This window comes from Elephas maximus, chromosome X (genome assembly GCF_024166365.1).
Source record: "Elephas maximus indicus isolate mEleMax1 chromosome X, mEleMax1 primary haplotype, whole genome shotgun sequence".
Classification (NCBI taxonomy): Eukaryota; Metazoa; Chordata; class Mammalia; order Proboscidea; family Elephantidae; genus Elephas; species Elephas maximus.
The window spans coordinates 81,426,642-81,443,840 of NC_064846.1; the positions used below are offsets into that span (position 1 = coordinate 81,426,642).

Genomic DNA, 17,199 nt, shown 5'->3' on the forward strand with positions numbered 1-17,199 from the left:
AAAAAAAGTGAACAGAGACGCAAAAATCTTCAACAAAATTCTAGGCAATAGAATTCAACAATGTACATATAAAAAAAAAATTCACCACAACCAGGTGGGATTCATACCAGGTATACAGGGATGGTTCGACATTCGAAAAAAATCAATATAATCCATCACACCAAAGACAAGAACCACATGATCTTATCAATCTATGAAGAAAAGGCATTTGACAACTCCAACACCCATTCATGATAAAAACTCTCAGCAAAAGAGGAATAGAAGGGAAATTCCTCAATATATTGGCGGACATTTATACAAAGCCAACAGCCAACATAAACAGAAATGGAGAGAGTCTGAAAGCATTCCCCTTGAGCATGGGAACCAGACGAAGATGCCCTTTATCACCACTCTTATTCAACATTGTGCTGGAGGTCCTAACCAGAGCAATTAGGCTAGAAAAAGAAATAAAGGGCATCCAAATTGGAAAGGAAAAAGTAGAAGTACCTCTGTTTGTAGATGACATGATCTTATACAGAGAAAACCCCAAGGAATCCACAAGTAAACTACTGAAACTAATAGAAGAGTTCAGCAATGTATCAGGATGCAAGAAAAATACAAAATTCTGCTGGGTTCCTCTGCAGCAACAAAGAGAACTTCGAAGCGGAAATCACCAAATTATTATCATTCACAATAGCCCCCAAGAAGAAAAAAAATACATAGGAATAAATCTAACCAGAGATGTAAAAGACCTATGCAAAGAAAATTATAAGACACTACTGCAAGAAGCCAAAAGAGACATACATAAGTGGAAAAGCATACGTTGCTCATGGATAGGAAGACTCAACATTGTGAAAATGTCTATTCTACCCAGAGTGATCTACAGATACAATGAAATCCTGATGCAAATTCCAGTGGCATTTTTTTTAATGAGATGGAGAAACAAATCACCAACTTCCTATAGAAAGGGAAAAGGCCCTGGATAAGTAAAGCATTAGTGAAGAAGAACAAAGTGGGAGGCCTCACACTACTTGAGTTTAGAAACTATTATACCACCACGGTACACAAAACAGACTGGTACTAGTACAACAACAGTTACATAGACCAATGAAACGGAATTAAGAATCAAGACATAAATTCATCCACCTATGAACACCTATGATATTTGACAAAGGCCCAAAGTCCATTAATCGGGGAAAAGACAGTCTCTGTAACAAATGGTGCTGGCATAACTGGATACCCATCCACAAAAAAATGAAACAGGAGCCATGCCTCAAACTGTGCACAAAAACTAACTCAAAATGGATCAAAGACCTAAATATAAATAGTAAAATTATAAAGACCATGGAAGAAAAACTATGGACAACGCTAGGAGCCCTAATACATGGCATAAACAGAATACAAAACATTACTAAGAATGTAGAAACACCAGAAGAGAAACTAGATAACCGGGAGCTTCTAAAAATCAAACCCTTATGCTAATGAACAGACTTCACCAAGGGAGTAAAAACACAACCCACTGACCAGGAAAATATTCTGGCTACAACAATTCTAATCAGGGTCTAATCTCTAAAATCTACAAGATACTGCTAAACCTCAACAATAAAAAGAGAAATAACCCAATTTAAAAAATGGGCAAAGGATACGAACAGGGATTTCACTAAAGAAAACATTCAGGCGGCTAACAGATACATGAGGAAATGCTCGCTCGCGATCATTAGCCATTAGAGAAATGCAAATCAAAACTACAATGAGATACTATCTCACCCCAACAAGGTTAACATTAGTCCAAAAAACACAGTAAATGTTGGAGAGGTTGCGGAGAGACTGGAACACTTATACACTGCTGGTGGGAATGTAAAACGGTACAACTACTTTGGAAACTGATTTTGTGCTTCCTCAGAGCTAGAAATAGAAGTACCATACAATCCAGCAATCCCACTCCTTGGAATATATCCTAGAGAAATAAGAGCTATTACACAGATATTTGCACACCCATGTTCATTGCAGCATTATTCACAATAGCAAAAAGATGGAAACAACCTAGGTGCCCATCAACAAAAGAAAGGATAAACAAACTATGGTATATTCACACAATGAAATACTATACAATGATTGATAAAGAACAACGATGAATCCCCAAAACATCTCATAACATGGATGAATCTGGAAGGGCATTATTCTGAATTCAATTAGTCAGATGCAAAAGTATAAATATTGTATGAGACCACTATCGTAAGAACTCAAGAAAAGGTTTAAACGAAGAAGAAAACATTCTTTGATGGTTATGAGGGTGGAGAGAGAGGGAGAGGGATATTCACTAACTAGATAATAGATAAGAATTATCTTAGGCGAATGGAAGGAAAACACACAATACAGGTGAGGTCACCACAACTGGACTAAACCTTAAGCTAAGAAGTTTCCTGAATACAACTAAACACTTCGAGGAACAGAGTAGCAGGGGTGGAGGTCTGGGGACCATGGTTTCAGGGGATATCTAGGTCAATTGGCGTAACGAATTTTACTAAGAAAGTGTTCTGCATCCCATTTTGGTGAATGGTAACATGGGTCTTAAAAGCTAGCGAGCAGCCATCTAAGATATATCAATGGGTCTCAACCCATGTGGAGCAAAGGAGAATGAGGAACACCAAAGACACAAGGAAAATATTAGCCCAAGAGACAGAAAGGGCCACTTAAACTATAGACTCCATTACCCTGAGACCAGAAGAACTAGATGGTGCCTTGCTGTCACCGATGACAGCTCTGACAGGGAACGCAACAAAGAGTCCCTGAAGGAGCAAGAGAAAAGTGGGGTGCAAACCTCAAATTCTAGTAAAAAGGCCAGACATAATGGTCTGACTGAGACTGGAGGGACCCCAGAAGACATGGCCTCAAAGACTCTCTGTTACCCCATGTCTTAGTTATCTAGTATCTAGTACTGCTGTAACAAAAATACCACAAGCGGATGGCTTAAATAAAGAGAAATTTATTCTTTCACAGTCTAGTACGTTACAAGTCCAGGGGAAGGCTTTCTCTCCTTGTCGCCTCTGGAGGAAGATCCTTCTCCTTAATCTTCCCCTGGACAAGGAGCTTCTCAGGCACAGGGACCCCAGGTCCAGAGGACGTGCTCTGCTCCTGGTGCTGCTTTCTTGGTGGTATGAGTCCCCAACTCTCTGCTTGCTTCCCTTTCCTTTAATCCCTTGAGAGATAAAAGGTGGTGCAGGCCCCACGCCAGGAAACTCCCTTTACACTGGATCAGGGAGGTGACCTGAGTTAGGGTGGTGTTACAATCCCACCCAAATTCTCTTTAGCATAAAATTACAATCACAAAATGGAGGACAACCACACAACACTGGGAATCATGGCCTAACCAAGTCGATAGATATTTTAAAAATTTTAGGGGAACACAATTCAATGCACAACACCCCAGAACTTATACCATTCCTGAAGTCAACTCTTTAGACAAAGAGGAGACTGGAGTATAAGACATAAAATGATACTGGTGAAGAGAGTGCCTCTTAGCACAAGTAGATAAATGAGACGAAAGGGGCAGCTCCTGTCCACAGGTGAGATGAGAAGGCAAAAAGAGACAGGAGCTGTTGAATAGACACAGGAAATCCGGGGTGGAAAGGAGGAGTGTGCTGTCACATTATAGGGAGAGCAACTAGGGTCACATAACAACGCGTGTATAAATCTTTGTATGAAAAAATAACTTGAACTGTAAACTTTCACTTAAAGCACAATTACAAGAAAGAAAAGAAAGGCACACCTTAGTCCTAAAAGTGATATCTTTGCTTTTTAACACATTAAAGAGGTCATTTGCAGCAGATTTGCCCAATGCAATGCCTCCTTTGATTTCTTGACCGCTCCTTTCAAGGGCATTGATTTGTGGATCCAAGTAAAATGAAGCCCTTGACAACTTTAATCTTTTCTCCATTTATTGTGATGTTGCTTATTGGTCCAGTTGTGAGGATTTTTGTTTTATGTTGAAGTGTAATCCATACTGAAGGCTGTAATCTTTGATCTTCATCAATAAGTGCTTCAATTCCTCTTCATTTTCAGCAAGCAGGGTTGTGTCATCTGCATAACACAGGTTGTTAATGAGTCTTCCGTCAAATCCTGATGCTGCATTCTTCTTATAGTCCAGCTTCTTGGATTATTTGCTAGGTGTGATGGTTAAGATTGTATATCACCTTGGCATTACCATGATTCTCAGTGTTTTGGTGGTTGTATAATGTGATTATTTCCCTGTTGAAATTCAATATGTGATCACCTCCACAATGGAATCTGCTGAGTTGTACCAGTGGGGTCATGGCCTCTGGTGGCTCACCACCCCCTCAGCCTTCATTTCTCAGCCCTCTGCCACCTACTTCCTTCCTCCTAGCTTTGCCAAGGTTTTTTTTTTTTTTTGGCTTGTTCTGGATCCTGCAGCTGCCTCTTGTTCATCTGACCACCAGTTCTTGGGACTTGAGCTAGCAGCTTACCTGCCAATCTTGGGATTCGTGGATCTTCACAGCCCATGAGCAAGAGTCTTGCTCTCCAATCTGCCAATCTTGGGTTTGCCAGTCCCTGCAGCTATGTGAATCAGGAGAAGCCTTGCGGTCTTTCCTGCCAATCTTGGGATTCGTGGATCTTCACAACCTTTGAGAAAAGCCCTGCTCACAGACCTGCTGATCTTGGGTTCGCCAGCCCGTGTGGATACATGAATCAGGAGAAACCTCTATCCTGATCCACGGACTTGGGACATTCCAGCCTCTACAATCTCATGAGCTGTTTCCTCAATATAAATCTTTCTCTCTCTGTATATACATACACAGAAGCTGAAGAGACAAGAAACACAGGAAACTGAGCTGCCTCAATCTCAAATGGTGTGGCCTTGAACTCTGGGGTTTCAAAAGTGGAGCCATGGCTTCCGGTGTTTCTAAGGGTGGAGTTGCCACTCAGATGTACTAGGAGAATGGCATACCTAAAGCCGAGAGAGCAGAGTTGCCATCCCAGTGGGCCTGGAAGGCAGAGCTGAAGCCCAGGGCCAAGGGGCCTCCACTCAAAATCCAGAGTGTGGCCAATACCTAGAGCCTGGAGGGCAGAGCTATTGTGTAAATGGTTTCAGAGAACAAGGGATTATTTGCAAAACTTTGAGGGCTAGTGTAATGCATCCTGCTGACTTGCTTGATGCCTGTTATACCTTCTTTCCCTCCAATTTTTTCCATTTGTAATGGAAATGTCTAGCTTGTGCCTGTTTTGCCACTGTACTTTGGAAGCAGATAACTTGTATTTTAGATTTCACAGATGAGGAGGAATTTTTGGATTTTGGACTTGGACTTGATTTAAGAATTTTGCTATGATATGAGGGAGTGAATATGTTTTACATGTGGCAAGGGCATGAATTTTTGGGGGCTAAACAGTGGAATGTCATGGATTGAATTTTGTCCCCCCAAATATGTGTCAACTTGGTTAGGCCATGATTCCCAGTATTGGGTGGTTGTCTTCCATTCTGTGATTTTCCTGTGTCAAAAATCATAGTCTCTGCCTGTGGTTAAAGATTAGGGTTGGACCTAACACCCTTGTTCAGGTCACATCCCTGATCCAATGTACAGGGAGTTTCCCTGGGGTGTGGCCTGCACAACCTTTTATCTTACAAGACCTAAAAGGGAAGGGAAGGGAAGGGAAACAAACAGAGAGTTGAGGACCTCATATCACCAAGAAAGCAGTTCTGGGAGCAGAGTGTGTCCTTTGAGCCAGGGTTTCTTCACAGAGAAGCTCCTAGTTCAGGGGAAGATTGATGACAAGAACCTTCCTCCAGAGCAGACAGAGAAAGAAAAAGCATTCCCTTGGAGCTGACATCCCAAATTTGGACTTCTAGCCTACTAAAAAAAAAAAAAATTTTTTTTTTTTTTAGACAGTGAGAAAATAAATTTCTCTTTGTCATAGCCATCCACTTGCGGTATTTCTGTTATAGCAGCATTAGATTTAGATGACTAAGACACTCTGCATAAAGATTAAATAAGTATGGCAAAAGGATGCAACCCCAATGCACAGGTTTCTTTAAACCACGCAGTATCCCCTTGTTCTTTTTGAATGACTGCTTCTTGGTCTGTGTATAGGTTTCAGGTGAGCACAATAAAGTGTTCGGGGATTCCCATTCTTTGCAATGTTGTCCATAATTTGTTATGATCCACACAGTCGAATGCCTGTGCAATAAAACACAATTAAACATCTTTCTGGTATTCCCTGTTTTCAGCCAGGATCCATCTGACATCAGGAATGATATCCATTTTTCTACTTCTTCTGAATTTGGCTTAAATTTCTGGCAGTTTCTTGTGGATGTACTGCTGCAACTGCTTTTGAATGATCTTCAGCAAAATTTTACTTGTGTGTGATATTAATGATGTTGTTCAATATTTTCCACATTCCATTGGATCACCTTTCTTTGGAATGGGTGCAAATATGGATCTCTTCCAGTCAGTGCGCCAGGCAGCTGTCTTCCAAATTTCTTGGCAAAGACGAGTGAGCACTTCCAGTGCTGAATCCATTTGTTGAAACATCTCAAATGGTATTGCACAATTCCTGTAGCCTTCTTTTTTGCCAATGCCTTCAGTGCAGCTTGGACTTCTTCCTTCAGTACCATTGGTTCTTGCTCATATGCTGCCTCCTGGAATCGTTGATGTTGACCAACTCTTTTTGTTACAGTGACTCTGTGTATTCATTGCTTCCATCTTCTTTTGATGCTTTCTGCATCAATATTTTCCCTATAGAATCGTTCACTATTCCAGCTAGAGGTTTGAATTTTTTCTTCAGCTGTTTTTCAGTTTGACAATTGCTCAGTGTATTCTACCCTTTTGGTTTTCTAACTCCAGGTCCTTGCACTTGTCATTATAATACTTTACTTTGTCTTCTCAAGCTGCCCTTTGAAATCTTCTGTTCAGCTCTTTTATTTCATCATTTCTTCCTTTCACTGTAGCTACTTTACGTTGAAGAGCAAGTTTCAGAGTCTCTTCTGACATTCAATTTGGTCTTTTCTTTCTTTCCTGTCTTTTTAATGACCTTTTTCTTTCTTCATGTATGATATCCTTGATGTCATCCCACAACTCAACTCATCTTCAGTCATTGGTGTTCAATGCTTCAAATTTATTCATGAGAATGTCTCTAAATTTAGGTGAGATATACTCAAGATTGTACTTTGGCTCTTGTGGACTTATTTTAATTTTCTTCAGCTTCAACTTGAACTTCCTACCACTCATCTGTCAGTTTGTCCTACTGTGGTGCCTTCCATGTTGCTGTGATGCTAGAAGCTGTGCCACTGGTGTTTCAAATACCAGCAGGGTCACCCATGGTGGTCAGGTTTATGTGGAGCTTCCAGACTAAAAGAGACTACAAGGAAGGATTTGGCAGTGTACTTCAGAAAATATTGGTGAGTGAAAACCTTATGAATAGCAGCTAAACATAGTCTGATATGGTGCTGGAAGATGAGCTCTTCAGGTTGAAAGGCACTCAAAATATGACTGCGAAAGTGCTGCCTCATCAAAATAGGATCAACCTTAAGGATGTAGATAAAGTAAAGCTTTTGTAACCTTCATTTGCTGACATGGCATGACTCAAAATAAGAAGAAATGTGAAAATAGCAGTTGATAATTCTGTCTACACTTTATTTAGTGTCTCGGACTAGATATAGACTAATAAGAAAATAATGTTGATATGTGTCTGAATGCAATTACATTTATCCTCTTTACCCATTATTCCCCCACAACTCCCTAAAAAAAAAGATTAATTCAACACTCTTTGATGATGATACTTGATGCTTCTTAATAACTTCTATTCTAGAGACCAAAAAAAAAAAAAATCACATTACATTAGCAGCCCAGGAAAGAATTTAATTTAGCATAAGCATAGACATAAAAAATTGTTCTTTTCCTTAAAACACCAATGGAAATAGAGCTAAAATGCTTTTGCAAGATTAGTGTTTAATCATTTGTGGAATAGAATAAGATTATTCTTTTGTTTTAATTGAGGTGAAATTTGCATAACAAAAATTTAACCGTTTTCAAGTGAATAATTTAGTGGCATTTATTATATTCACAAGGCTGTGCAACTACCACCTCTATCTAGTTACACACTATTTTCATCACTCCATTAAGCAGTTACTCTCCATTCCTCACCCCGACCCTGGCATCTCCTATCTGCATTATTTCTGTGAGTTTACCTATTCTGAGTATTTCATATAAATTAACTCATATGATAAGAGGCGTTTTGCATCTGATTTCATTCACGTAGCATGTTTCTGTGGTTTATCTGTGTTGTAGCATGTATCAGTATTTCATCCCTTTTATCACTGAATAGGATTGCATTGTGTGCATATGCCACAATTAGTTTATCTGTCCATTCATTGATGGGTTTTGGGGTTGTCTCCGTCTTTTAGCTATTGTAAATAGTGCTGTGAATAGGGTGAACATTCTTGTACAATGATTTGTTGAAGCACCTGTTTTCAGTTCTTTTGGGTATATAATTTTGAGTGGAATTGAAAGGTCATATGATAACTCTATGTTTAACTTTTTGAAGAACAGCCCAATTGATTTCCACAGTGACTGAAACGTTTTACATTCCTGCCAGCTATGTACAAAGGTTCCAATTTTTCCACATCCTCACCAATGCTTAGTTTCCTTTTTTTTTATAGCCATCCTTGTGAGTATGAAGTGGTATCTCACTGTGGTTTTAATTTGCATTTTCCTAAAGATTAATGACCCTGGGCATCTTTTCATGTGCTTGTTGGCCATTTCTAGTCCTTATTGGAGGAAATGTGTACTTAAGTCCTTTGCTCATTTTTTAATTGGGTTTTGTTTTTGAGTTCTAAAATTCTTTATATGTGCGGGATACTAGATCCTTATCAGATATACGGTCTGCAAATATTTTCTCCCATTCTGTAGTTTGTATTTTCACTTTCTTTGTAACGTCTTATGATGCACAAAAGTTTTTAATGTTCATGAAATGCAATTCTTTTTTTTTTATTGCTCATGCTTTTGGTGTCATTGCTGAATCCAAGGTCATGAAGATTTGCCCTTATGATTTCTTCTAAGAGTTTTATAGTTTTAGCTCTTACATTTAGGTCATTGATACATTTTGGGTTAATATTTGTATATGGTTTGAGGTAGGGATTCAACTTCATTCTTTTGCATGGAGATATGAGTTGTCCCAGTACCATTTGTTTAAGGGAGCATTCTTTCCCCATTGAGTGGCCTGGGCACCTATGTTAAAAATCATTTGTCCATAGATGTATGGGATTACTTCTGGATTCTCAAATCTATTCCATTGGTCTGTATGTCTACAGTGATTTCAGTAGCACACTGTTTTGATTACTGTAGCTTTGTAGTAAGCTTTGATGCCAGGAAATGTGAGTCTCCCAATTTTGTTCTTCTTATTCAGTATTTTTTGGCTATTCATAACTCATTGCAATTCCATATGAATTTGAGGACCAACTTTTTCATTTCTTCAGAAAAGGCCATTTGGATATTGATATGGATTGCGTCATATCTGTAGATCACTTTGAGTAGTATTAACATCTGAACCATGTTGTCTTCCAATTCATGAGCACAGATATCTTCCAAGTTATTTAAGTCTTCATTACTTTCATTCAGCAGTATTTTGTAGTTTTCAGTGTACAAGTGTTTCACGTCCCTAGTTAAATTTATTCCTTAGTATTTTATTCTTTTTGATGCTATTGTATATGCAATTCTTTTCTTAATGTACTTTTTGGATTTTTAGTTGTTGGTGCATAGAAATGCAGCTGATCTTTGCTTGTTGATCTTTTATGCTGCAACTTTGCAGGATTCATTTATTAATTGTAAAGTTTTTCATGGATTCTTTGGGATTTTCTGTATATAGGATCATGTCATTGGCAGAATATGGTTATTCTTGCATGTTACACTTTTGTTTGAATTTGGGAAGTGTATTTCTTCTTCACATGAGGAATTGAAAAACGAGTTGGGAGCAACAATGCCCAGGTTTTACCACTGGCTCTAAACACAAAATCTTCCTTGTTTGTTATTGTTTAGAGAAATTAAATGTGTTCTTTGAAGGTGGTAGAGACCACATAATAAATTATTAGAATTGGGATCTAATCTTGGTTCTGCTACAAGCCAGCTTTCAAATTTAGGTAAAATACTTATTATTCTGGGCCTCAATTTCTTCATCTACAAAATAAGATGAGATTAGATAACTTCTAATGTCCTATTCTAACACTTTTAGTCTTTAGTTACAGAGAGAAGCATAATCCCTACAATGAAGTTGCATCAAATCTCAACTTCAAAATGATATTGATTCTAGAGTAGTTCTTAAGTTCTACATTTATCTCCTTTAACCAATAGCACTTTAACCATATTTTAAATTTAAATACTTTTATGAGACAAGTCTCAATTTGACTACCTGCATGTTAAAGGTAGGAATTTGTTCTGTTGTATTCTTTAAGCAATTTTCTTTTGTAATAGAACGTTTGTATTAGAAATTGTTAAGTCTGTTCACTTACTATTTTACTAATAATTTAGGTATGTGATGTTACAAATGTTCTCACAAGTTAAAATCTACTGGTAACAAGCTAAAATCCTCCTTTTATAAACTGGATAACCAGAGATGACTACTGATATCCATTTATCTTGGATAATTTTTAAATAGTTCACCCTGAACTGGAGAATAGTTAGAGGTATCTTCTATATCTGCAGTTCTATAAGCTGCATGCCTCAGAATTATGCTCTCAAATCCATGCTAGGTGATGTACAAAGAGAAGTTAATTGTTTTAATTCCTACCTTCAGCTAGTGTCTAGTTAAAAGATAAGCAAATTTTTGGAACTCAATATTAGTACATGATAAAAATATTTTTATTACAAGCAGTCAAGCACTAGAGGGATACTATAGCAATAAGTTACAACATTGGAAACAGGGCTTAACTCTTAGGAATTCACTTGAAAAAAAAAAGAATCAGTTATTGCACTTGTCAATAGCAGGTGATTTTAAGAGTTTATAAGACCATATATTTCCAAATTGGAGGCATGTGTGGATAGGGATTGAGATGGTTAATGTTTCTAGTGACAAAATGCAGCATTAAGAAAACAACAGTAGCTAAGCAACTAGCCCTGCCCATTGGACAAACCCCAAAACCAAACCTGTTGCCACTGAGTCAATTCCAACTCACAGCAACCCTATAAGACAGAGTAGAACTGCCCCACAGAGTTTCCAAGGAGCGCCGGGTAAATTCTAACTGCCGACATTTTGGTTAGCAGACGTAGCTCTTAACCACTATGCTACCCATTGGACAAGGATGTGAAAAGTATTGTGCCCAGAGAAGAGCAAACAACAAAGAATGCACAGACTACCTGCTCAGACATAACCAAATAAAACAAAAAAAACAGGATGACACAAACAAATCTACAATCAATAAACAAAGAAAATAACTACTGAATGTCCTGAAGACAGCAGACAATATCAAAAAATAAAAGAAAAAGGACAGGATGGTTACAGTAGGCATCCAAAATGAAACACAAGATGACTTTCCAGTAAAGAAAGGGCACTAGAACTATCTGACAGGGAATGCAAATCTCAAAGAAAGTTGTATCCAAGTGTTTGTCTTCAGTTTCAGACAATGAAGAAAAATGAAGAAACCCTGAGAATTATGTGGGATACAATCAAAAGCCAAAATTTTCAACTGATCAGAGTTCCAGAACAGGTGGAGAAAATGGAAAACACAGAGGGGATCATTGAAGAATTGCTGACAGAAAACTTCTGTAACATCATCAAAGAACCCCATATAGGACATATCCAAAAGAAAATCATCAAGGCCTATCATAATCACACTCGTTAAAACCAAAGACAAAGAATCCTGAAAGCAGCTCAAGAAAAATGAAAAGTCACATACAGAGGGAAAACAATAAGACAAAACTCTGATTATTCTGCAGAAACCATGAAGGCAAGAAGGCAATGGGATGACATATAAAACCTTGAAAGAAAAAAAATTCCCAACCAAGAATAATATATCCTGCAAAACTGTTGTTCAAATATAATGGTGAAATTAGGACATTTCCAGATAAACAGAAATTAAGAAAATATGTAAAAAACAAACCAAACTTACAAGAATTATTAAAAGGAGTCCTTCGGTTTGAGAACAAACAACATCAGACCACAGCCTGAGTCTAGAACACAATTTCATACCAGCCAGATACCAACCTAGGAAATGAACTCTCAAGGACTATTCAAAACCAAAATATTTGTGTTCCATAGAGTTTTCAAGACTGACCTTTTGGAAGTAGATTGCCAGGCTTATCTTCTGAGGTGAATCGGTGTGGATCTGAACTGACAACCTTTTGGCTAGTAGTCAAGTACTTGACAGTTTACACCACTCAGGAACTCAAGTAGCTCATTATCTAATGGAAAGATGAAAAAAACTTCAGGAAACAAGATTGAAACCCTGGCAGGGTGGGCTACTGTCTGGACTCACGATCTGGACTAGACTGAGTAGTACACAGCATATGGAAAACTGAGGGAGCAAGCTGAAGAAATTAGTTAGAAAATTTTAATGGTTCTCATTCCAGAGGGGCTGCTTTTAAGTAAAAAAAAATAAGTACACATATATAATTCAGTTCCACATTTAACTGAGATACATAGTCATCATGTAATCTCATTAGTTTTCTCATCTAGTTTTATTTTAAAAAGAAAAAGAAAGATATTGCCAGAGATGCCCTTGAGGCTGGTGAAAATGTCAAAGGTTTTCTGTCTACTGCATAACAGTATAAGTCAAATAAAGTCAAAACAATTACGTAGTCGTTTGGATCAAGCCTCACGTTTCACCTAGATTACCAGAGTTACTTGGCAATTACTTTTTTCACAAAATCAGCAAGAAAATTCCCTAATAGATCTCCTTCACTTGAACCAGGGTGTTAGGCTGCAGCGAAAGTGGCTTTAAAGTCCAGTAGAAAAACAAAACTGACTTCAACCTCAGGGTTCCTCAGGGAAGAATTCATCTTCTTCTTTCAATGTACTCCTTTTATGCTTTTATAAATAGGTATTTACAGTTTTAATACTAATTGTTCTTTATTGCCATATTTATTTTCTTAGTTGAAATATGCTCTTAGGAGTTTTAAAAATAACTCTTCCTCTTGCATAAGCTTCTACTTAACAAGCATTGTCATGAGAGGTAATTTTCAGCATTGCTAATGCTTTAGACCCCAGCACATTTTTCTAGCAAATCAAATCAGGTTTGATTTAGTTCAATATAAGGGATGAAGCAGCTTTGGATGTCCTCTAAATGAATTACAAATTAATTGGCTGAGTGAGTTCGGTGTTCTGTTCGTTATTCCTTCCACTCTGACAGTAATGAAGGCTAGCTTGCACTGGAAAAAATGGTGCAATGAAAATTATAGGAATATTTATGTTGGCTTTTAAAATGAATTATCTGAATTTACCTAGAACCTTATGACCATTATTTGTGCTCTGTTTTATTTTGAGAAAATTTAGCTCCACAACCATTGTGTAATCAATATAGGATGAGCACCTAATGAGATTTTTCCCTTGTAAATCATTCCAGAGTTATTCCTCTTGATTAAAAAAAAAAAAACAACAAACACTTGGACAGTGTGTTTTGATTCATTTACTGAGAACATGTAATTTAGTACTAGTACTTATAATGTCACTAATCAGGTTTTTTTTTTTTAATAGATAAGAGAAACAGATTTAGCAGAAAAAAAGCAGTATCATCTTTCTTAGGAAAAAACCAAAAAAACCAAACCCAGTGCCGTCGAGTCAGACACACTTTACTCAATGTAGCTTCAAACTCTGGGTAGTAAATCAAGAATTCATATATTGTTTTTATCCATAGTAGCTAAAATTACTTTTAAAAGAGTGTAGCTTTAAAACAAATTTATGCTTATTGTTTGGTATTACATCAATTTTAAGCATGTTAACTCATTTATTTACATCCTGTTGTATACTTTATTTTTCACTGGTACCCAAAGCTGATTTAGGAGAGTTTCCATTTTAAATTTAAGTTAAAAAGGAAATATTAAAAGCAGTATGTGTCTGGGAAGGATTTAAAGTCTAGCCTTTGTGTGGAGCCAGACCATGTCATCCTAGGCAGAAGGCAGCAACAAAATCTCCTGGGATGACTTGCAACATTTGCCCCCAACTCGTTCATTCTCACAGGCTCTCGCTTTTCCTCTCCTTCTCTCATTTTCTCTGTCATTACACACATATATTTTTTAGAATTTTACCACCCCTTGAGATAATTGGAGGCATCATAGGAATAAGCTGCTAGAAAATATCAGAAATATTTCTATTTCTAGCTCTGCCATGGACTTTCTATGCCCTGCTGAAAGATTCCTGTGGCCTTTCTTGACTCCTTACCAGCAAGATAGAGGTCATTATTATATCATGCTTCTAATTTACTTCCTAGGTATGCCTCCAGAATTAATCAAATTAAAACAATATGTAACCCTTAGTTTACTGAACACAAAATCTAAGAACACAATATTATTATTAAAAAGAATACATTGGAGATAAACAGCAGGCTCATTATGAAAGTTTCTGAAGCCATAAATATAATCATTTTTATAGAGCTACTTTATCTTCCCACATTTCTCCTATTTTTTAATTTATGATAATATTGATAGATCTGCATATGGCAAATCTAGATTAATTGATCTAAAGGCAGCACACTGGTGTGATCCTATCATTGTTATTTAAAATGTGGGTAGTGTGTGCATGTGAATATGTATATGCATAGAGAAGAAGTTCAAAAGAATAAATATTAAAATGGTAATAAATGGTTGTTTTCAGGATTGTGGGTGATTTAAATTATCTTTCTATCTGTATTTTCTACAATTAACATGTATTATTTATGTTATTAAAACTTTTTATATCAACATTATTTGTCATCAGTTAAAAAAATTCTACTCATTTAATTCTATGTTATAGAAATACATGCAATGAAAATGCTCATTTTCAGAATGGGAGAACACAGAGTAAGAATTATGAAATGACCTTAGCTAATATTATGTGTTGAAAGTAACCTAACACATCTCACCCTAATGATTGTTTCTATAATATTCTTTCCTTTGATAATCCTGATTTTTAAAAATCTCTTTCACAGCTACAGGATCGCACTCAGTTCAGTGACCGAGACTTAGCCACTCTTAAGAAGTACTGGGACAATGGCATGACAAGCCTGGGCTCTGTTTGTAGAGAGAAAATTGAAGCAGTTGCAACTGAATTAAATGTTGACTGTGAAATAGTTCGGGTAAGATATTTTCAATAATTTTCATGTTGTGGTTGTTAAGTGGCATAAATGAAAGTTTTAAAACACTGCATGTGGTGCTACGAATGATAGCATTACTAAAGTGAAAAGACAACCACAGAACAGGAAAAAATATTTGAAAATCATATATCTGATAACGGATTTGTATCCAAAATATGTAAAGAACTCTTAAAACTCAAAAGACAAATAATCCAATTTAAAAACAAGCATTTCGTCAAAGAAGATATACACACGGCTAATAAGCACATGAAAAGATGCTTGACGTTATTATTAGAGAAATGCAAATCAAAACCACAATGAGATACCACTTCATACCCACTGTTGTTGTTGTTAGTTGCCAGGAAATTGGGATGGCTATTAAAAAAAAAAAAAGACGTATAATAACAAATGCCGACCACAATGTGGAGAAATTGGAATCCTTGTACACTGTTGGTGGGAATGTAAAATGTTTTAGCCTCTTTGGAAAACAGTCTGGCATTTCCTTAAAAAGATTAGCATAGAGTTACCATATGACCTCCTCCTAGGTATATATACCCAAGAGAATTGAAAATGCATGCCTGCACAAAAACTTGTACACAAATGTTCACAGTGACATCACTACTAATAGCCAAAATGTGGAAACAGCCCAAATAACCATCAAGTGAATGGATTTAAAAAAAATGTGGTATATACATGCAGTGGAATAGTATTCACCCATAAAAAGGAATGAAATACTGATACATGGTACAACATGCATAAACCTTGCAAATATTATGCTAAGTGAAATAAGCCTATCACAAAAGATTACATATTATATGATTCCATTTATATGAAATATCCAGAATAGGGTTATCTATAGAGACATAAATACAGTCAGAATACTCTTTAGAAGCCACAATGGGGACACTTTGTCTCACATACTTCGGACACGTTACCATGCTTTGTAGAGGCTCAGAGAAGAAGAGGAAGACCCTCAACGAAATGGATTGACACAGTGGATGCAACAATGGGCTCAAACATAGCAACACTTGAGAGGGTGGTACAGGACCAGGAAGTGTTTTGTTCTGTTTTACTTAGGGTCCCTATGAGTTGGAACTGACTCGATGACACCTAACAACAGCAACAACAAGTTCTTATAATCATGGAAACACTGGTGGCATAGTGGTTAAGTGCTACGGCTGCTAACCAAGAGGTCAGCAGTTCAAATCCCCCAGGTGCTCCTTGGAAACTCTATTGGGCAGTTCTACTCTGTCCTATAGGGTCACTGCAAGTTGGAATCAACTCAACGGCAGTGGGTTATAGAGACATAAAATAGATTAGTGGTTGCCAGGGGCTGAAGTGGGAGGGGAGTATGAGAGAATGGGGAGTAATGGCTAATGGGTACTGGTTTTTTTGGGAGGATTATGAAAATGTTTTAAAACTAGATTGTGGTGATGGTTGCACAACTTTGAATATATAAAAAAATTGAATTGTACACTTTAAATGAGTGAATTGTATGATATTTGAAATATATCTCAATGTAATTGTTTAAAAAATACATAAGCTGAATAGAAATACATCTCACATGTTACATAATGAATGATAGATAAGAAATTGTACTGCTTAAACAAAATACTAGCAAACAGAATCCAACAGCATATTAAAGAGTCATGCACCATGACCAAGTGGGATTTATCCTAGGAATGCAAGGATGATTTAACATTAGAAAACCAATCAACGCAATACACCACATCGATAGAACAAAGAAAAAGAGCCACATGAACATCTCTACGCATCTAGAAAAAGCATTTGGTAAAATCCAACACCCTTTTCCAAAACCCTCAAGAACATTGGAATAGAAAGGAAATTCCTCAGTATGATTCAGGGCATATATGAAATGATAACGGTCGACATTATACTTAATGGAGAAAGACTGAGAGCTTTCCCCTTGAAATCAGGAATAAGACAAGGGT

The 17,199-nt window shown here is 37.0% G+C and overlaps 1 protein-coding gene across 1 annotated transcript in view; it reads left to right on the forward strand.

The window, feature by feature from the left end:
- The window catches only part of HDX (highly divergent homeobox), a 166,582-nt gene that overhangs the window by 84,056 nt on the left and 65,327 nt on the right, over window positions 1-17,199 (forward strand). The window contains exon 5 of the mRNA XM_049872844.1: window positions 15,104-15,250. Coding sequence (XP_049728801.1) covers window positions 15,104-15,250 — 147 coding nt within the window. The remainder of the gene's footprint in view (window positions 1-15,103; window positions 15,251-17,199) is intronic.